Source organism: Rutilus rutilus (genome assembly GCF_951802725.1).
Source record: "Rutilus rutilus genome assembly, chromosome: 6".
Lineage (NCBI taxonomy): Eukaryota > Metazoa > Chordata > Actinopteri > Cypriniformes > Leuciscidae > Rutilus > Rutilus rutilus.
In genome coordinates, this window is record NC_140214.1 from 21,081,170 (window position 1) to 21,104,172 (window position 23,003).

The 23,003-nt window shown below is 40.7% G+C and overlaps 1 protein-coding gene across 1 annotated transcript in view; it reads right to left on the reverse strand.

The window, feature by feature from the left end:
• The window catches only part of cdh7a (cadherin 7a), a 51,192-nt gene extending 37,588 nt beyond the window's left edge, over positions 1–13,604 (reverse strand). Inside the window, exons 1-2 of the mRNA XM_084411118.1 lie at positions 13,186–13,604; positions 7,451–7,911 (exon numbers count right to left, since the gene is read on the reverse strand). Of these exons, the coding sequence (XP_084267244.1) occupies positions 7,451–7,690 (240 nt within the window). The 5' untranslated portion in view covers positions 7,691–7,911; positions 13,186–13,604. The remainder of the gene's footprint in view (positions 1–7,450; positions 7,912–13,185) is intronic.
• Positions 13,605–23,003: the final 9,399 nt, after the last annotated feature.

Here is a 23,003-nt window from a genome sequence, read left to right on the forward strand (position 1 = left end):
GTAGTGAGGAGCCATACATGATTTTACCCATGTTACCATGAACTCCAAATGTATGATACTATGGAAAAACAAGTACAAAGTAGAATCAAGGGCTGTAGAACACAAACTTAGTCACACCATCAGAATATTTAAAAGGGTGGTATAATGCCCTTTCCACAAGATGTAAAATATGTCTTTGATGTCCCCAGAGTGTCTATGTGAAGTTTTAGCTCAAAATTCCCCACAGATATTTTTAATATAGCATGTTAAAGTTGTCACTTTTTGAGGGTGAGCAAAAAGTCACAGTTTTGTGTCTGTTCCTTTAAATGCAAATGAGCTGCTGCTCGCGACAGAGGGCGGAGCTTCAAGGGCTTGTGTCCTTTTACCTCACACAGACACGCACTGAAAATTTCTAAAACTTTTAGCCTTTTATGTACAAACTGGAGTCAGATGATGTCAACGGAGTCAATGATGGAGAGACTCAAGAAGAAGTGACAACATGTAGAATGCAACAGGACATTTCTTAATGGTTAGTTGATGAATTTATGTAGCTGATGTGTAGTTATCTTCTAGTCATTGATTAGCATATTCTGTCTTGATAATCTATAAATCGTGTTCAGGGAGCGGGGTTTATGTAAATTCTAGGGTTGGTGATGTCACTAACCCGGGAGGAATGTTGTGTTGTCCCTTCCAGCCGTTTGTTGTAGTCCTTAAAAAGCTATTTCTTTAAAAGCAAATATCTCCCTTTGCTTCGAACTTTGAGCATTGTAACTTTGCAGATGTTGTTTATGCTCAAACAGCAACATTACACACTAACTAAAGTTAGAAAAGTGAAATCATAATCAACCACCCCTTCAATTATTTTCCTATAATAATTAGGTTTTTAGTTTACACTTCTCACAAATGTTACTGTTGCTAATATATATTAAAAATAAAATGTGTTTTTGATAAATTATGTAATATTATTAGTAACTGTAATTATTTGTGAAATTGATAGGATGATTCATTTTTGTCCCTTCCCTTGGCAGCAGTATCAAATCTGGTGCCACTGCTCTCAAATGTTAGTCTGGAGCCCTGGTCACTGGTACACATTTATATATATAAAAAAAAAAAACCTGCATTCACACCAACTAAACAAATCCAAACTCATATTTTTAGCATAAAGGACAGACCTGAGGCATGTTAGTTTGTCAGCTATCAATAATCGCTGCGTAAGCACATAAGCATAGACACGCACAGTCTCATTAAAGCGACAATTGCCTCAGAAATACCCTTGGCTCACCATTTAAAGGTGAAAGAAACCTAGCTTGGCATTCTGGAACTGTTTGTACATCAGTGCTTGCTGTTTGCGACTCTTATGGATAACGACAGAACCGGGACATGCATTTTCTTCCCTGTTCCAAGCTCAGATGATGTAGTGCTTTCCAATGTCATTTTCCTTTGCTTTTAAAACCATCTTACCACCCCGGGTAATCAAGAGCCAGGCTAAAATCCCGTCTATAATAAAAGGCAAACGACTGATTCTGTGAGGAAAGGCAGTCATTTGTACTTGATAGCTTTTTACATACTGGATCTATTTGCCTGTGCCTTTCAATACGCTTCCGTGGTGTGGGATTCTTCCCCCTGTTGTAATATTTCACCTGAATCAACACCTGCAGAGTGCTATATAAATGCAAATGGTATTTTATTGTGTTGTGGAGCTGCTCTTCGCCAAGGAGGTGCGAGCCACATCTTTCCCTTATTGTGGAGGATTCCTTATTCCCTGTCATTAGATTCAGTGGTGTCAGCTCATATCACTCTCCATATGAGAAAGACTCTGCCAGATTCTATTAAAAAGCACCTCTGCGACTAGACACCCTCAATGCCCTCAGCCTTAATTATCTGAAAAGACACAATTCACTTTCTTTACCATCTCCATTTGTGGGCGTTCGGGTGCGAACCCATACTTGCTGATTGTTTATGTGCGCGCACACATGCTCGCAGGGTTGGCACCAGAGCCCAGGCCGTGACTGCCAACCCAATGACTTTCATCTGCACTGATGACAAATGGCCGTGGCATGGACCAGTACGGACTGGAAGCAGATGAAAAGCGGCCCATCTTCTCCCGCACTGCATTTAATTACCCAACATATGTTAGAAATCACTCCAGAGAGGATTTGGGGAACGCTTGTTGATCTGCAACATGAAAAGAACTCTTTCTCTTCTGTTTCATTTTGTTTAATTCAGTTTGCACAAATCATTGATGTGGTGGGAGGGCGGGCGCGACGGAGGGCGCGTTTAATCTGCTCGGCCTGGCTGACGAAAGGCTTCCCGGTGGCCAGAAGGGGAGAAAAGTCTAGATCTCTCATCCTCACCGCAGGGTTACAGCGGCACTCCTGGTCTGCTTCTTATTAAGCGCGCATTTAGAAGGTGAGCTACGAGTTGTTTTTGGCAGGCTAGGAAAAAGGAAATGCAAATGTATCATGACGGAAATCGGCCTGGGAACGTTCCCCACCTTGCTATTGCACAAACTGCACCATCAAAGGATCCACCCCAATTAGAGCTGAATTCAAAGCCTTTTTCTCTGGTGTACTCAACAAATATAGGCAAAATATGAACGGACATTCAACACCCAGCTGAGGGATTTAAACCGACGGCCCCTGCACATCTTATGATGTTCAAAGATGACAATGAGAGGGAAACAAGCAGCTGCAAGTCGTCAAATCAGTGTGATTCCGAACCAGAGGGAAGATTTTAAAATACGCGGTTAGGATAAAAGTCCAGGAAACTTGGAATTGTGATGGAACTATTAATGACATCGGACACTTGTTTATGCTTATTCCGAAGTGAACTCGCCTGGAAGTACTGTAATGAATGTGTACTTTCAGTGGAGACACTGGGGTCATTTCTAATAATTGTTGATATTACTGAACTCACCCCAGAGACACGGATATGCATTATTCATTGCGCTCTCTTTGACATCCCTCTCGTTTGAGCATTTTATTCAAGCTGGACCTATCATATCCATATTCATCAGGCTGCAAAGAGGTCACCATGGGCAATAATCCCAGTCGCTGATGGTACGATATCAAGATGGCAAAGACATATTCATTAAATTCATTCTGGTATAATTTCACAGATAATAACGGGTGAGCAGATTGGACTGCTGTATGTCAGACTGCTTGTTTGATTATGAATAAGCCGCTCTGTACGCTTCTCTGCTCATTGTTCTCAGTAACAGAAAAATCTTGTTTTCCAGCATGAATCAAGAGTGAGAGACAATCAATAAAGCATAAAACCAAAAGAAAATGTTATTTCAAGAGTTAATTAGAGACGGAAATTAAAGTTTTCTTATGTTTCTTATAAAGACTGGTTGAAACCAAAAAAACAAAGATATAAATGAAAAGATGAAGATAGTTGATGTGAAAACTGCTTCAAAAGGTTCTACTCTTTTACTCTCTGGAAGCATCAAAGTCCTTCTTCAATCAGCCTGGAGTCTCGACATCAAATCTCTGCCTGGGAAGTATGTTTGTCTCTTTATAGGAGCACAACGCATCTTTCAACTTTCTGCATGAACGTAAAAATCAGGTTGTTAGAAGTTAAGAGCATCATCAAGCCAAATTGCTGCTGAAAGGGTTTAGTCTCTGCTCTCTGTTAGATCAGGGTCAAAAGGTCAGAAGCCAGAACTTATGCCTGACCTTGCAACAGTGTGCATTGTCTACCTTTTATGTAAAGTTTTTATATGTTATGATTGATATATGTTTGCAATTTCCATGAAACTGTGTATTGAAGATCAATAAAAGCTTTTGGGTCCCAGACTTCATCTCCTGCTCTTCTATTTGCCTCAAACCTCAAGAATACAACAGCTATCCAGTTGTGTCCAATGGTAATTGCAGAGTAGCGGTACAATTACTCTCTGTCATACACTCTCAGAAAAAAGGGAAAAAAGCTGTCACTGGGGCGGTACCCTTTCGAAAGGTACATATTGGTACCAAAAGTGTTATTAGTTATTATTAAGTTATTAGTACCTAAATGGTACATTAGAAAATTTTTAAAGGGTACCTTAGTAGTGACAGCTTTTTTGTACCATATTTTCTGAGAGTGTACCTAAGCTCACCAACAGATGCTCACTCTGGTGAATTGGTACTCAAGAACATTTGTTTTTTATAATTAACAATGTTGTTGTGTTGCTTAATATTTTTGTGGAAACTGTAATAAACTTTTTCAGGATTCTCTGACGAATAGAGAAACCTTTTGTAATATTATACACGACTTTACTGTCATTTTTGATCAATTTACGTGTCCTTGCTGAAAAAAATATTCATTTCTTTCAATTCTTTTTTTGTTCATTTAAAGTTACATTTAAATATATGTACAGTTAAATTATGTAAAATAGGGGCTCATTCAGCAATTTTGTGTGCATCTGATAATTTAATTACAATTAATAATATGTATTAACATAAAATATGTAAATATAAATCAGCATCAGCCTCCCTGCCCCCCAGAAATCAACCATAAAAATAAAAAATAAACATATCAGTCAACCACTACTTTTTATTTTATTTTGCTGTTTATACTATCAAAAGGGGCATAGGCATGAAAAGAAAGAAAATATGAAAATGGTCTATAGATCTTATGGTTAGTTGTTTATGAGGACCCTGTCTTTTATGTCTGTATTATGCCACTCTTATCTTGATGAACAAGACCATCTTTCATGCTCACTAGAGATCAAAGGATGAATGTCTAGAAAAAAGCCAAGAAATGAGAACAAGCAGCCAGCCATTGACCATCATACAGAATACATTCAGCACTTGAGACGTGAAAGATGGCGAAATTTGAAAGAGAAACCAGGAGGAAAATGTTATTGCTCAAAGGTCGCCCTTTCATAGCTTAATGGAGTTCTCAGTTCTGCCTCATCAACTTTGTCTCAGTTGTTTATCCTAGAATTGGTTCAAATCAATAAAAAATAGATGCAAATGTGTCATATGTTGACATATAGCAATAGAGGTATAAAATGAGCACCTCTTTCTAATGAGAACCAAAGCATAATCTCTTTATGGTCCAGGAGAAACATCTGAGAGCTTCAAGAGATTTTGCAACTTCTCTTTCCTATGGGAAGATAGAGAGATAAGCCACCCTATACTGTACATTACTACGCTGATCATTATTCAGAACGGGGGAAACATTTGCGTTCAGTCACTTCTCTTTTGCCCGGATCCCTCCGGCTAGAGTGAATTGGAGATGAGCCAAAATCTAATAAGGTTCAACCTGGCTGTCAGGGTTTTGAGTGTGTGAAGGTAGAGAGGTGTGTGATATAGTGGCTGAGAGATAATGTATTGTAAAAGCCAAGGAAAGTAGAGCAGGTGGCGTGTTGGAGTATCTGGCTCATTATCCTTAAAACAGGAAAGCTTTTGGCTGTCTTTGCGTTTAGCATCAAGCTAACTACTTACAAGCCTGTGCGTATAAAGCAATCACATTGCTAGCGGACTGGAGCCAATACATAAAAGAAAATACGCTTCCTTTTGTGATGATGCTTTTTTTCCTCTTTGTGTGGCTCATTTACTGTAGATCACAGTACGACTATAAAATCCACATCGCATCAAAGAGGTTTGATCAAACACTACATGTGATATTCATTAAAAACATGATCATCCACATGCCAAAGAGTTTTGATCAAACAATGCATCAGATATTCACAAGCTACACATTCATCTACAGACTGTCATTAATATGAGGGAAAATGACTAAAACACTTTAAAGGCCAAAGCCTGGGCTTTGATGGGACAGCATACATCAACCCCTGCCTTCTCTGTAAATTAATATTAGCAAAGCTTTTAAAAGAGCCTCAGTGTAATGTTATATTACTGATTCAAATATTCACATGTAGGAAATATGCAGGCAGAGCATCTGTTCTTCACATGCACTTCATTAAGGAGCTTGATTGACACATCTTCTTCACAAAGTACTATTAAACCTCATCATGACAGAAACATGAGACATGTGTATGCGAGGGTATCTGTTTCACTGTGCCATAATGAGAAATGCTTTCTAATTGGCAGATATAATGCTACTATATCAAAACAAATGTGATAATCAAAAGTGTTTAAACTTTCAAGCACATCATATTTCTGTTTAAAATTGCATTTTTTCTCACTCTCTCTGATGTTTCAATGCATTCAACAAACTTTTTTGAGTTCTGTATCTTTGCGTACCACATATCTTCGTCATGATTCCTCATGATACAGCTCCTTTAAAATGAAAACTTTCTCACAAAAGCAAGAGCCTGTCTCAAGAGGTCTGCGTATGCCAGGTCTATGCACAATAGCTTGCTAGTCATGTTTAATTAGCATCACATGTTTAGCATTATGGGGGGTACTGTGTGTGGTTGTTGGATGTTAAATGAAGTTTTGTATGGGATAATTATGAGCATGTTTTGTGTAGGTTACCTGTGTGTTGGGTGTGTGTTATATGTAATGTGTCGCCATTGTTCTCTCGAATGCCCAAGACGAATTTCTCCAATTGGAGACAATAAAGGCTTATCTTATCTTATCTTATCTAGCAGAAATAGCGATCATGTGCGGCTAGGGCACAAGACATTGCCAGACACTCCAGAGAAATAAGTCTGCGACTGGACAGCTCTACTGGCTTCTGGGCACCCCAAGTACATTATCTAAATAAACATGTCAGCTCAGTTAACAGGCAGCCACTGGACGTGATCTAAGATCCCTTTTACACCTGGTATAAACATCCATTTCGGGTGATTTCTTTGAAAAAGAACCGAAAAGTGACCACACTGTATCTGGCCAAAAGTAGTCAAATGAGATGCACACTACCATTCAAAAGTTTGGGGTCAGTAAGATTTTTTTCTTTTTATAATTAATACTTTTATTAAGCAATGATGCAATAAATTGATCAAAAGTGACAGTAAAGACATTTATAATGCTACAAAAGATTCCTATTTTTATTTATATTCAAGAAAAGAATGCATCACGGTTTCTACAAAAATATTAAACTGTTTTCAACATCGATAATAATAAGAAATGTTTCTTGTGCACCAAATTAGCATTTCAGAACAACACTGAAGACTGGACTGAAAATTCAGCAGTAATGATCATTACTATTTTAATATATATTTAAATAGAAAACCGTTATTTTACATTGTAATAATATTCCATCTGTTTTTACTGTTTTGATCTAATAATACAGCATTGGTGAGCATAAGAGACTTCTTTCAAAAAACAATCTTATAACCCCAAACATTTGAACAATACCAGGTATTAATTTTAGCCTTCTCAGTATTTTTCTAAATTTGTCTGCCTTTCTGATGAGATTTGTTAAATTTATGCATTTCACATAATGAATTCAACATAGAATGAAAATAATAATTTAACAATAGTGCTCAGCCCTAGTTGTCATCAGGAATGACCTCAGTGCACTAGACTCAGTACATATAAAATATCAGAGCCAGAGGATATAGCCTATTTTGCTTTACCTTGCCAACATAGAGAGGTTCATCTCCTGTGTATTCCTCCAGGACGAAGAATTGGTTCCACACCCAGTTGCGCTTGTGTCTTTGAAGGGATGCACCCACACTAGCTCTGATGGGCCTCAGGGAAGCCGGACGGAGCGGGACAGAGTTCAGTGTCATCCCCCTGCAGCCCACGTCCCACTGGGCCAACAGCAGCATAGTCATCACAGTCAGTCCAGTCCACACTGCAGAGCCTATCTGCATCTTTTGGATGAAAGGATGAAAGTAAAAAAAGGAAACAAAAAAAAATACACTCCTCCGTATTGAACGGGCACCAGAGATCTTGAGGCTAAGACGTTGCTCCTGGGAAACTGTGCACCACCCTCAGCACTGGCGCGGGTATCGGGATAGAGCAGACCGTCTGACCAGAAATTGATGGGAGAGACCACAGGAATGAACGATGATTGTAGCTGAAGCTCTCAAACCTGCGGCGAGAACAGACATCAGAGAGAGAGGTTGAAGAAAATCAGAGTGAGAGAAAAGAGTCAAATAAATATACAAAAAGAGAGTCATTTTTACAATAGCACTTCACATTTGAACCACCGATTTAGACAACATGACTTTTGGCATTTCAGAGGTTGCAGTCTGAGATGCAGGTGCAGGCAGACCACTACAGGTGAGCAAAATGGACATTCAGCTCTTTCCTCTGGATGGGCATTTGACAGCACTGCTGAAAGTGGAGCACATTAATCTTTAGGGCTGAAGGGAACCGGGGAGGGAGGGGGAAACAGACGGAAGGAGAGGGATAGAGTTCCAATGCAAAGGTTTGGAGAAATAAAGCAAATATGTACCATCCCAAGTCCCAACAAAGGAGTGAGCATATACTTATGCAAGGCAGCATATGGGTCAAATATGTCAAATAAGTTTAAAACACATGTTCTCTGTATTCATGATGGTTTCATATGGTTTTGAAACCATTTTATATGGCTTTTTTACCATTCTCGAAAAAAAGGTTTTCAGTTAATACAAAATTAATAAAATAAAAGATTTCATTTTAATGCTCAATTAATAATGTCACGTGATCTATCAAGCAAACCGTAATAACATTTACCTTACATGTTGAATGTGTGTACACATCTTAATCATAAATATATATATATATATATATATATATATAGGCTATATATATAGGCTATATATATATATATATAGGCTATATATATGTATATATATAAAGGTAAACATCACATGACATTTTACAACCTTAGCTAACCTTGCTTTGTCATAAAAAGCAGAGAAGCATCTTTGTTCATTTTTTATTACTAATAAAAGATTATGCCAAGTACTTAATGTTTTCTTTTCAAGAATAAGGCTTTTTTTCTTCATTAAGATGTAAGAGTTGTACCATTTTTAAACTTAAAAATATCTAAATTAATTTCAATTTGGATATTCATAGAAGTGGTATAACAGGTATGAATTGCATTTTAATGTATTTTTAAATAAACGAATAGTTCCTGACAAAAAAAAAAAAACGAGCATAATGTCTTTGACTCACAGTTTATCATCATCATATTTCACAGGTATATTGCATTATATTATTCTTCATTTACCAGTCACTTTCTAATCTGTGACTTTTGTTAAGTGCTTTGCTCAAGAGCACAATGGCATTGGCTCATGAATGGACCCATCTGGGGTTTGAACCTACAACCTCCAGCTCAAGAGCTGCTACTAAGAACTACAAAGCTGCACTGCACCTTATGTGTTATGTAAGTGACACTGGATTTTTATATTGTATAAAACCCCTCATGCTCCAAATTGAAAAGGAGAACTACAATTTAAAAGTGTGCACTCTAAGTTGAAGTGACAAAATTCCAGGCACAAAATTCTCCTAAGGGGTCCCTGGAGCTTCTCGGTCCGAGAGAGCCTTTTAGGTGTTTCTAACATCCTTTTAAAGTGAAACACTTACAAGTCTGGAAAAAAAACAGTTCAAAAGGGATTTGGGTAGAGCACATATACGTTCTCTAGAGAAATCTGTCCTTCCAGCAGTTCAAACCAACAGCAGCAGGATTCACGCCTCAACAGCTTATTTTGATGTTGAACGGGATGTCAAATCTCCACAGAATTCCTTCGTTGTCCGAGAAAGGATGAGATCCGACCTACGCTTTACAGAGATAACAACTTCCATGTTGGGTTTAGAGTGCGTGGCATTTCAAAACTACGCAATTATCGCAGCAAGTACATAAGATTAATTATATTTCTTGCAGGTTTAGGTGGGCTTCAAACGATGTGTGTTAAAGTGTTAGCATTGTTAAAAAGTGTTGATGGTAATATAGGGTTTAAATAAAAGGTGTTAAACACATCTGCGACATTAAAGCTTTGACAGATACTGTAACTCTGCAAAATAATAGCATAATTGAAGCTCGAGCTCTGAAGGTGAACAGTAGAGTAAATCAAAAAGCATCCCTCTGGGATTGCATTCCCTCCTTGTATTCTCTCCAAGCTCAAAAGCACCAGCGCTGCTGGAGAAGAACAGAACATCTTGTGCTTTGCTTCAGAAGACCACAGTGCCAGGACCCTTCAGTGGGGAAAAGTCTCATCTAAAGCCTGTAATCTCTATCATAAGCTTCACTTTATAGGGGAATTACAGGTGCTTAGCAGCTGATTAGATCTCTATGCATTTGACTGAGTAGATTCTACAAAGTTTTCAAAAATGGTTGACGATGGGTATCAAGAAAGCACAGTTATGGCAAAATAATCCTCTAAACATCTCAATTATCTCTGACCTCCAATAGTTTCATTGAAGTGCTACATGACACCGCTGCGAAATAAAAAGAGCTTTGAGTCTGGAATGCTTATAGCGTAGCGCAGGCTAATAGAGAGCTGGAAGGTGATATGAATCATTTATCATTCGCTTGCATTAAAACACAGCAAACAAGGACATAGGAAACAAACCCAGGGATTTTTTAATGCTGTGCGCCTGAAGCAATATCTTAGGACAAGTTTGCACGACTAAATTGCTTAGGACCCAAATTACGACTGAAATTATAATGAAGGAAAATTGCAACATAATACGCAAAGGAGTCACAATCTTGATTATACCTTTGCAACATCGACACCATTATTGAACTGAACTGAATCAACATTGATCTGACTTTAGCTGTATAATGCCTTCTGCAGAGCAGCTTATAGCTGAACTGAACTCGTTTCATAATTGATGAACTTTGCAACATTGACAGTTATTGAACTGATTAAACTGAAAGTTGAAATAATAGAAACAGATGGCTTCAACAAAAGTATATACCATCAATTAACAACCTATGAGCTCACAACAGGTCCGTCTTTAAAGTTTTACAAGTTATCGTTGTTGTTCCCCTATGGAGAAAATTAATGGAGCTTTTACTTCTGGCACCCAACTCTTGCACTCGATTATCTTCTGTAGAGCTGCTTTACAGCTTAAATTGAAATGGTTTCATAATTGATGAATTTACACTGTTATTTTTCAGTTTGAAGCTTCTTTGAAACAATCTGTATCAGGATCCATCACAAATCCTTTTCGGTTTTATTTGATTATTCTCTGATTATTTTGGATGGATCAAATCATGATTCGTGACTAAAAACCTATTAAGAATTACTGTACATTACAAGGCGACTATATGCCATGCCATGAGTGTACTATATTTGTTTCTCTTCTCCGTCCAGCCCCCCACTAACATTTTTCCCCGCCCGAATCTGCTCGCTGTCAGGCTTGGCTGAGGCCCCGGACTTTGTGTTCAGCACAGATCGCCCAAATGGTCTGGGACAGGATGATGAAGTCTCATTAGCCCCCCATGCCATCTGACGAGAGGAGCTTAGGCTTCAGCGCAGACCGCCCTGTGAGAGAGCGCCCACAGCCACAGCCAGAGACTCAGCTCCAAAAACCCATCTCAACACACTATCTAGTCATAGACCCCCTGCGGTGCAAGAGCGATTGTGGCACGCACCAGGGACAGTATGCTCGAACACAGAGCAAAGCAAGGCTCCTGGCATCTGGACATCAAACACAGCACATTGCGGACTGGTAGCATATGGCCTTCTTATTATGGCTGCCCTTCGCTGTGCAGACTCTTGAGGGTGACTATGACAAGATTACGAAAGGATCTGGGCTAGATATGGCTGCTTATGAGAATGCATGATGAAAATTTCTAATAAAGAATACATTTATAATTTATTAAAGGACAATTTTTCTGGCACTGTTTCATTACATGCTTCACAAAAAAAGTATTTTCATATTATATTTTCATAAAAGTGCAATCAGTGCATCATGTTAATGCAAAACACAGTCAATTTAAAATTCCTCGTACAAAATGTTTATAGGTGACCCCAAAAAAAAAAAAAAAAAAAAAATTGAATAATGATTTTAAGTTGTAAATAAAACCAATATTATTGGAGTGCATTTGACAATAAACACTATTTCAGAATTTCTAATTCTGCAAGTGTCCCTTGCAGTTTCTTTGTAATTAATTGTAAATGTTACTAGCTACTTTTTTTTTCAGTGTACATCATGGCCTGGCAAAACTACACCAGTCCCATTTCACAAACATGTCAAAACCCCCTAAAACTACCATTTTACAACAGTGGTTCCCTTTTTCATAATCTTTTCTTGGGGCCAAAAAAACAACATGAAAGCCATGGGCTATAGCATATACAATCTTAGTGGGACCCGCAGATTTCAGGGCGACATTTATTGGTCATCCCTCTGAAGACAGCCCTTTATGCTTGGGCACGATAGTGCAAATGTGCTACAACCAGATGTTAAGTCAGGAAGTAGCCTAAGCAATTGTAACAGCACAAGGAAACTGAACATATTCTGCAAATAATACTGAAAATTACTTTATAGGCCTACTGACCAACACACACCCAAATCCACAATTAATTTTTGGACACCCTATAATATAAACTAAATCAAGTTGGCCTCACAAACAGTTCACTCAACGCGCCACCTAGCGGCCGCCAGCTTCACATTACAAGCGAAGTTTCCACTACGAGCCTCCGTGCTGTTGTTGGCATTGCAGTGGCATCCTGACAGAGAGGTATTTGATATCGATACGGAGGTGTGAGGAAAATCTGCACCTCTGTATCTGTTATATCTGCTTTTGTTTTGGTATAATACTACACATAAAATTAAAAACAACAACCTCTGTAACTAACATGGGGCAATTTTCCCATCAAAAATAAATCTTTCACAGTCACACTACAGACGACAGTATTTGCATCACAAATGCGACTCTCTGGCAAGGTCCCAACTATTGCTCTTAGGACTGAGAAATTGTACTTCGCAGCGGCTCGATTAAAATGCTGACTGCCAGACCTTAACTTTTGGACATCACAGATGCTCCTGAGGGAAAAGCGCTGAATATTAAAACATCACAGGCAGTGAGAGAAACTTTGAGAAGCGGCTCTTAAAATCTTGATGCAGACCACACTGTTCTACAATATTTTAAACTGCATAGTGCGTGAATATATTGTATTGAATTAAAAAGACTTCGTTCATTTTTCCTTTTTTATTATTTTTTCCCCATAGCAAATGCAATACTTTCATTGCAGTCCGTTAAATAAAACAGACATTTTCTGAAAAAATAAATACATAAAATACTGCCCTTTCTCAACTTTTAGATGTCATTCTATAATGATTTTGTAGTCGTATGTTAACAGGCACCGCAAATACACTCAGTCTGCACGGTATTGCACCTCAGTAAACGCTGCAAAAAAATCACGCTCACCTTTTCCTCTTGGTCCTTCGCGCGCGGATAAATTGTCAATGCTCTTGTGAAAATGCAGAAGGATTCCGTCACGTCGTAAGCGCTCTAGACGCGCTCTTCCCGAATGAGTGAAGGAAACATATTCAGGAGCATCCCTGCACTACAGGCGTCTTTCCCTCCGTTCCGCTCAATCACTGCGCTGCTCGCTCACACTCCGCGCGTCTACAATAAGCCCTATTGAGAAGCCACAGCTGCAGCGAACCTCAGCCAGGGGAGAGCACTGTGGAGAAACTCACAAAGGGACCACAACACTGTCGGCCATCCGTGAAGCATGCCTCGGGAGTCACAGTCCCCACAAACTCTGGGAAAAAAGTGGTAACGCGCAACTTATTGTCCCTAGTGAAAAGTGGCTGACAAAATGGACAAGTCTCTGTTACTGTGCTAGAGGAGCATCGCTCATCAGGGAAACGTTGCACTGAGGGGAGGTGCCGATGTCAGTCAGCGTATCCAAGGAGCCGTGGCGACTGTAGGATTCTAGGGGGGCACAGAGGGGCCCAAGTGTGCAGAGAGGGACTAAATTAAAATCTCGTCAGTGTGATTCTGTGTTCCTGAAATGTGGGTTCAAGCACTTACAATTATTATTTTTTTCAATCTAATTAAGAATCATATATCTCAACTAATGGTGTGATCCTGATGGGGTTCAAAGGAACCCCATCTGTGGATATATGTTAAAACTGATTTCCAAACATTTAAATTGAGCATAAGGCAGTTTAATAATAATAACTTTTGACATAATTCTGTTTCCATTCCAATTTATTAAAAAATACATGAAATATTGAAGAACAGGTTAAAGGCACACTATGTAATATTTTTGAATTAAAATATCCAAAAATCACTTGAACAATGTTATATGTTGTTGATTTTACTTACATTATCAAAAATGTTTCTAAAAATGTTTAAATCCAGAGAAATAAGCAGTTTTAACCAGAACACGGACTGTGTCCGTGCATCGCCTATCAATGACATCATACTCACGTTACCCTCGATTTCCGGTTTTATTTTGTAGAAACCATGGAAACACCAAAGACACTTTAATATATTATGTGTTTTATTAGACAGGTGAGCAACTGTTCATCGACAGAACAGTTGGATACATTCATCGACAGAAAACTAATCATTGTTATACAGCTCAATCGTTAGTCTTTTTGTTTAAATCTTGATTTACCGCGAGTACCATTTTTTCCATGCCTAAAATTTATCTAGCTCACTGCAGTGTGCAACAAGTGTTTCATATAGTAGCCACCGACCGAACGCACAGAGTAGCATTGTAACAACTTTCAACACACTCAAATGTATAGATACATGATGTATCATGTATACATGATATGATAAAACAGCGCTGCGTTACCCCACATACGCATGAGCGGAAGAAATGGAAGCACCAGTCATTCATGAATATGATTTCTGCCCCAGTCCCATTGTATTCTCCACCGGCTGTAGAGGTGAAGACAAAAACTCCCATGATTCCACGAAATCAAGGCGTCATCAAGCTATGCCTTTGTTTTGAATAAACGACCTCTAGTGGCGAAAAGTTACACAGTGTGCCTTTAAGTGCCTTTTTTTTAATCTAAATAAATGAGTTATGGTCATTGAATCACTTTTCTGAGGTAAATATATGGTAATATATATGTCACGTGACATTGTTCCCATTTTCCATTTTCCTTAAGCGGTGTCTTCATAAACAAAACACTGCCTGAGAAGTGAGTGACTGGACAGCCAAGAACTGCCTTCAGTTTCGGATGCAGCTGGGATCTTTTGCTGTTTGTATCAGTCAGCTTGTCTGTCTTCTAGGCGTTCAATACTTGCGGACATTAGTTTTGCTGTAGTATCACAGTTGTAATAGAGAATTGTGATATTTCACTAGTATAAACATTTAAACCAGTGACCCAATCCTTAGCACTGAGCCCTGATGAAGCAGCTCTAAATATGTGCTGTGCTATTAAATTAATGATAAAACATGATAGAGCAATAGAATGAAAAGTGAAAGTAACAGAAGATCATACAATACATTTTAGCAGGCTTAATTAAGCATGAAAATAACTGAAGGAAATATAATATATGACAATGAATTTTGAGGTAGGCTAGGACACGAAGGATCCATTTCTGCATTTGAAATCGAATACTTTCCTATTACAGTATACAATATAACATGCGAAAACAGTAGTATGTCCATTATACTCTCTGTTGTCGTCGATGTTTCTATGTCTGGACACAAACACTGTTGCTGCCTGGCATCGGAGCATTTTTTTGAGAATGAGTACAAGAAACGAGCATGCTATTGGGCCGATACCGATACATTCCTAGTACAAACGTTACTTTCACTCATCACCGGCAGCAGTTACAGTTGCTAGGCAACAAGAACTATTCTTCGTAGGCTAGACCGTCTCATTTAACAACACTTGGTCCAACCTTCACGACCTTCGAAGGATGCAGCCTCCGAATTGGGACATAGCTAATTTGTGCAATGCTGAGAGGAAGTGGATTTGCCTGGAGTGAGGAGTTTGTTTTTTGAAAGACAGTGTGTTGCCGATTTCTCTCTTGTAACAGAAGCATAGCTGTGTAATTTTTCCCTGTAGCCAGGAGGATTGGTTGTCGAAAGGCTTTGTGCGTTTTTCCATGGCCTCATGATCACTTGGTTTCTCTTAAAAGTAAACAGGGAGCGTAAAATGGAAAACATGGAGTGGAGCTGCGGCAGAGGATGCTTTGAGCAGAGAGGGGATTTATTTTGCTTTGGTCTATTTTGGAAATACCGGTACTTTCATTGGTCTTCTAGATTATAAGAAATATACAAACTAGCCAGTTTTTGTCAGAAAGTTACTTAATATTAATTTCTTCTATTTTAGAACTGTCACACCCAGTAAGATAGAGGATTCAATTGTGAGTGAAAAAGGTGTTTATTGATAAAGTGAAAATTGTAGTAGTCGGTCAAATTGTCATGGAACGGTAAATAGTGAAGCGAGGATTCATGTGCAGGAAACTCAGGATCTTTATTAAACAAAACAAAACTACAAACCAAAACAAGACAGGCATATGGCATCAAACAAGACCACGAGGGAACATAGACAACAAACCAGCACAGGACTGCAAACACAGGGAGACTAAATAGGAAGCAAACAAAAGAGGGTAACGAGAAAGGCAGGTGGGGCAAATTAATCAATAATCAGGTAACAAGATGGGAGGAGCTAGACAATTGACAGAAGAGCACATGGCACAAGGAAAAACATGACAAGCCATGTGTTCACAACAAACCAGACTATACCCAACGCATGACAGACCGGGAATGCCAGAGCTCTGTCACCAACCCAAGATGTAACCCAAACAGAAGTGACAGAACTCTGACATTACCCCCCCCTAAAGGGACGCCACCTGGCGTCCCCAAAGAGAGACACCAAAAACAAGACCGGAACAAGACTGAAGGACAACCACAGACAAGACAGGTAGATAAAAAAAAAAACAGCCATGGTGGAGACGACCAGGGTGGAGCAGGCTGTGCAGGCGACCGGGACGGGGCAGGCCCTTCGGGCGGCCATGGCGGAGACGAACCTTCGGACGGCCATGGTGGAGACGATCCTTTGGGCGGCCATGGCACAGGAACAGACACCGGCTCAGAAACAGGAACAGAACCCTGCTTAGAAACAGGAACAGACACCGGTTGAGGAACAGACACCGGCTCAGGAACAGACACCGGCTCGGCGGCGGCCACCTTGTCCGGAGACACAGGCTCGGCGGTGGCCATCTTGTCCGGAGACAGGCTCGGCGGCGGCCATCTTGTCCGGAGACACTGGCTCGGCAGACGTGACGTGAACCGTCTCTGGATCGGCAGACGTGACGTGAACCGTCTCTGGACCGGCAGACATGACGTGAGCCGTCTCTGGATCGGCAGACGTGACGTGAACCGTCTCTGGATCGGCAGACGTGACGCGAAGAAGCACTGGCTTGGTAGGGCGAGACGCAGGGGCGGTGCAGGCAGGGCGAGGCGCTTGGGGATGGCCTCCAGGCCCTGTGGGATGGAAGACGCCTTCCTCCTCCGTTTACGACAGTGCGGCGATACAGCAGCCTCTTCGGCCACCACTGGGGCCATGACAGGGAGAGTGGACAGCTCCGGGACAACTGGGTCAGGGACCACCGAAGTAGGGTCCTCCCAGACCACCGGGCTTGGGACCACCGAAGTCGGGTCATCCCGGACCACCGGGCTTGGGACCACCGAAGTCGGGTCCTCCTGGACCACAGGGCTTGGGACCACCGAAGTCAGGTCCTCCGGGACCACCAGGCTTGGGACCACCAAAGTCGGGTCCTCCTTGACCACCGGGCTTGGGACCACCGAGCTAAGGGAAGCAACAGGAGCCCTGCTCCTCCTGCACTGGCAAGTGTGAGGCGGTGTGGGAATAACTGCCTCTGGGGTCTCTACAGCTCCTTCCTCCACCCCAGGATAGGAGGCAGATGGGTCGGACCTTTTCTTCCTCCTCCCTCTCCCCGAAGGGGTCATCAGAGGACTGGGGACATGGCAGTTTGTGAGGTAAATGGGAGGTGGGCCAAGAGGCGGAAGACCACCCTCCCATCCACGATGGTAAACATACCCCACAAACTGCCAGAATGATAGTATCCCCAGCATTCCCATCTCCCAGGCATGCACAGCCTCATTAAGCTGGTGTTGAATGTGTCCTTTAGCACTGCGTCGCTGATGTTGAGCCCCTCCGTTACAAACAAAAACTGGCGCGCAAACTCCTTTACACCGGCTCTCCCTTGATGGAGAGAAAGAAGTTTGCTATGTTGCTCCATCTGTTGAGCGGAGGGGCAGGGAGATGGGAAAAGGAAGATGCCCATTCTTCTGCTGAATCCTCTATAGGTTGGTTTCACATGACGTCGCACTGCTGCATAGCGAGAGCGCGAAATTCAGATGGAGGGCAGGAAGTGAAATAGCTGAGGATCTACCGTCTGAAAAAATGCCAAAGTTTTGTGTAGTTTACGGCTGCTATAATCGTTCTAATCGAGAAAAGGGAAAGGGTTTTTATAGAGGACCGAAGATTGTCACTTATAAAGGTGAGAAATGTAAAAAGCTCACAGAACAACGCCGTAAAAAGTGGATTTTTAACGTAAGTTACGTATGCGGGCGGGAGGAGCAGTGTCAATGCCCATGTCTGCAGCGACCACTTTGTCGGAGGTATGTTAGCTAGCCAACGTGTTTGTGTCTGTGTTTATATAGCATTAGGTTGTTGTTAAATGCTCATTTACTTAGGCCTCGTTTACACTGTCATTGAAATGTGATCCAATTCCGATATTTTTTTTGCTCATATGTGACACAGATCCGATGTGTTCTAAACAGAAAAAAAAAAAAAAAAACACATGCATTCGGATATTTCGAGATCGGTTTCAGGCCTCATTCATATGTGGAAATAAATCGGATATGTGCCAATGCGACTGTCATGTAAACAGGCAGATCGGATTGTCTGAGGCATTAGGCAACGTCTCCACGGTTAAAGCCAATATTTAAACACAATATGCTCCCACTAGTCCTGAGATCTCTCTCGCACACAATAACTGAAGCATACGTGCAATGGCACTTTTCGTCCTCCTCCACCTCATAAACATGGTGATGTTTGGCGGATTTCACATACGTCGCAGAGCTAGGATCAAGCATATTTCGTGTCCGCCCATCTGTGCAAGAGAATTTAACCCTTTAAGCATGCGCAATGTTTCAGATAGTATGGCAAATGTAAACACATGAATCAGATATGGGTCAGAGAGTTGAAAGAACATGTAAACGGACAGTCCAAATAAATAAATAAATAAATAAATAAATACACACACACATTCGGATAAAGGTACAGTACGGACACTCCGCAACGGTTTCCTCCATAGACGTGTTTACGTTTCCGTGTTTACTTCCTGCCCTCCATCTGAAATCACCCCGCCTTCGCACGTCATCATAATCACGTGACTGAAACCCAGCTATTGGCTGGTTCGTTCTGCCACGGAATGGTAAATAGTGAAGCAAGGATTCATGTGCAGGAAACTCAGGATCTTTATTAAACAAAACAAAACAAAAACTACAAACCAAAACTCCCCGTGGGGGAAACAAAACAGGCATATGGCATCAAACAAGAACACGAGGGAACATAGACAACAAACCAGCACAGGACTGCAAACACAGGGAGACTAAATAGGAAGCAAACAAAAGAGGGTAACGAGAAAGGCAGGTGGGGCAAATTAATCAATAATCAGGTAACAAGATGGGAGGAGCTAGACAATTGACATGAGAGCACATGGCACAAGGAAAAACATGACAAGCCATGTGCTCACAACAAACCAGACTATACCCAACGCATGACAGACTGGGAATGCCAGAGCTCTGTCACCAACCCAAGATGTAACCCAAACAGAAGTGACAGAACTCTGACACAAATGAAGAAAGATTTCAGGAAACTTAGATGGGCAACCCGATCCTCCGTGGAAGGTGAAGGAGGGACCAGGAATCCAACCCAAATCCAGAACCGAAACGCCTCCGTGGAAGCAGGCAGAGTGATCAGAAGGATCCAATAATCCAGCACGTAAACTCAGGGAACTCAGAAACAGCCAGGAGACAAGACACAAACACTGGGAACATCCACAACGATCTGACAAACACAAGACGAAAGACAATGAGTATAAATAGGCACGACTTATCAGATGCAGCTGGCGCCGATGATCAAATAAGTGGTGATCAGCGGCCACACGCACACACAAAAACACAGAGCGAGAAAGAGTCAGTGAATTCATGAACCTTCATGAATATTGTTTAATTATATAAACCCTGTAGTTAAATACTGCAAGATACAACAGTCAATGCATGATCTTTATTTATTTATTTATTTTAAGTAATACAGGTAAAATATAGATACTGCACAATAATTATAGTATATTTTCATAAGGGCAAGTACAGTATGGCCTGGATCCATATGAATACAGATCAAGCTTTTTAAATTGGGTGTTAATTAACTTAAAAATGTATCTACTCTGTAAAAGAACATTTGGACATGAGCTGTATTGCATATCATTAGAATAAAGCTTATTGGCATGGTTGAATGAAGCGTTACATAAATGCTGAAGTCTGCTGTATCTCGTCCTTTCCACCCTCTCTTCAAAAAGAGAGAAAGATTTACAGAACATTTTTGTAATAATTGAAATTTCAATCTTCCTTCGTTTGTAATAGCATGCCTGTTTTTTCTGACATTGAGAAAGAAAAGAGTCAAGTTTTTTAATGGAATTACGACGTGTCCAAAAAAGCTCCCAATGATAAAGTGTGCTTGTGTCTATCATCCACGACTCCAGTGTGATTTAAGTCACATAGCTGCAAGGCTCCTTTGGCTCAATCCCTCTGTGACCTAAAACAAACAAGAGAAACTTTATATTGAAGAGAGTCCTCTAATCCAGCTGCGAGCATTACTTTATGAAAAAGTTAATTAACTGTTGCTGGCTTATGTCACCGTCAATAGACCTATGCTTTCAACAGCAGTGCTGAGCCAGTCAAAACTACATAAATGCAACAACTCCTCAATTACAGTAGGACACTCTGCAGTGTCACATTGCCCTGGATTAACGAACATTGGCGACAGCTAGAGCCCTGAGCTTCACTGAGCTACTCGGAGTCCAATGTTCTTGCATTTAATCCCACAGTTGAGAAGCGCTGAGGCAGGAGAAGAGTATTTGTTTGAAGAACTGCATGGTAAACCAGATCTCCAGTTCATAAGTGAGGGTGCAACAGAGCTAGTTTAAACCAAGGAAGGCAGAATATTTAGAAAAGGTTTAATTTGTGTTGTTGTACAGTTGTGCCAGTGCGTGGTATTCACAGATAGAACCTTGCCCTTGATACTAAAGGACATTGTCAAAGTGTGGGTGAGTTTGCGATCCAAGAAAGTGTCGGCCTTGTGATATTGCATTTGCTTTAAGTGCATAATTTAACAAGTACAGCCAGCAAGTGCACAGAGCACTGTGAGGTTGCATAGAAGCTAAGAATTTTTTTTTAAGGATTGCCTCAAAGTTAAAGTGGTGTTCTGGAGAACATGATTCATACTCTAAAGCAGGGTTCACCAATCTCGGTCCTGGAGGGCCGCTGTCCCTGCAGTGTTTAGCTCCAACCAGCTCCAACACACCTGTTTGAAAGTTTCTAGTATGCCTAGTGAGACCTTGATTAGCTGGTTCAGGTGTGTTTAATTGGGGTTGGAGCTAAACTCTGCAGGACAGCGGCCCTCCAGGACCGAGATTGGTGAACCCTGCTCTAAAGGCACACGCTCGCCTTTTTGTCTCTTGAGCAACCTATAAAAGATTCAAAAAAAGCATCCATATAAACTGACATACATTTTTAGAATAAGAGAATTGTTTGTACTAGGGATGCTAACGATTAAATCGGCGATCGATTAATTGTCGATAAGAATTTAATCAATAAAACTTATCAATGGTAGATTAGCCAGGTCATCATTAAAGTGAGTAGTTTTGAGGTGTGTGCGGCTAATGCCAGAACATGTGCAACAGACACGTGGAAAAATGAACTTCTGTTTTTGCGCTGGCTCTGTATATTTCTATGGCATTGCTGTCGAAGAGTAATTAGCTAGTGAAGTGAATTTGCTTATTGTAGAGTTAACAAAAGTTATCATGACCCCGGATTTCCATCAACTGTGGAACGGCTGTGGATCGGCTCCGCTGCGTGTCGGCTCCGTGCTCCGCCGTCCTTCAATACCCACCAGGTCCGGATTTGTTGCGGAACGGCTGCGGCCATGACTGACAGCTGTCTCAAATTCAAATATGATCGCGCGATATAAGTGCTGAATTGCTGCGGAGCTCTCCGGTATCCGGCAAAAATAGAAGCTCTGCGTATCTGCTCCGGAGGGCTGCGGATCGCCGGAGTCGGAAAGCAGCCGTTCCGCAGTCAGTGAAAATACACACATTGACTTTAATGGAAATCTATTGACTGCGCCGCCGTTCCGGAGCGGATCCGCAGCTGTTCCGCAGTTGGTGTAAATTAGGGGTGAGCATTTTAATGTTTGAAGTGAATGTCATAAAGTAGAAAATGTAAAATGCGCGGTTCATTCATAAATCCATAAGATCTTGCCTTCATGGCATGCAGTGGAAATACAAATTGGAAGACAGATCACAACGAGCGCAGCGCTGAAAAGGGGTGGGGCTACATAAGGTCTATAGCTTTATCAAAGCAGCATGTCTTGTCACTCTGCGATCTATGCATTGTCTTAGGTTGTGTTTGGGCTCATTTAAGACCACCTGCTCTAAATAAAGATACTGTACTGTGTGATCTACTATGGTTTACTAATGTTTCGCAAAGTTACAAGTGTATGAGCAAAAGCATCATGAGTATACTGTTTGCATGTGCGTCAGCTGAGCTTTTTCATACAAATACTTGGTATAGTTTGGTCTTTAACTATAACTCTGCTAGTTGAAACCTTTCAATGATATATGACATAAGTCTGTCTGTTACAATGATTTTACAGATCATATTATTTTCATGTAAAGCAGCTATTTTTTCAACCTATGAAAATAGAGCACTTCTAATATGTCAACAAATTTAAAAGCAATTGTTAAGTGATGGTCTTATTCCCTATATTCACTGTAAAGCCAAGCTTCTGAGCTTTAAAACGCTTCAGATTTAAGAGGTTGGTTAAAAGATTAAATCGATTAATTGATCATTAATTTAGACAATGATCGACGATTATGGTAATTTATGTAAATTGACATCCCTAGTTTGTAGTGATAAAGTTTAATTCATCAAGGACAGTTTTTACAGAAAAAAA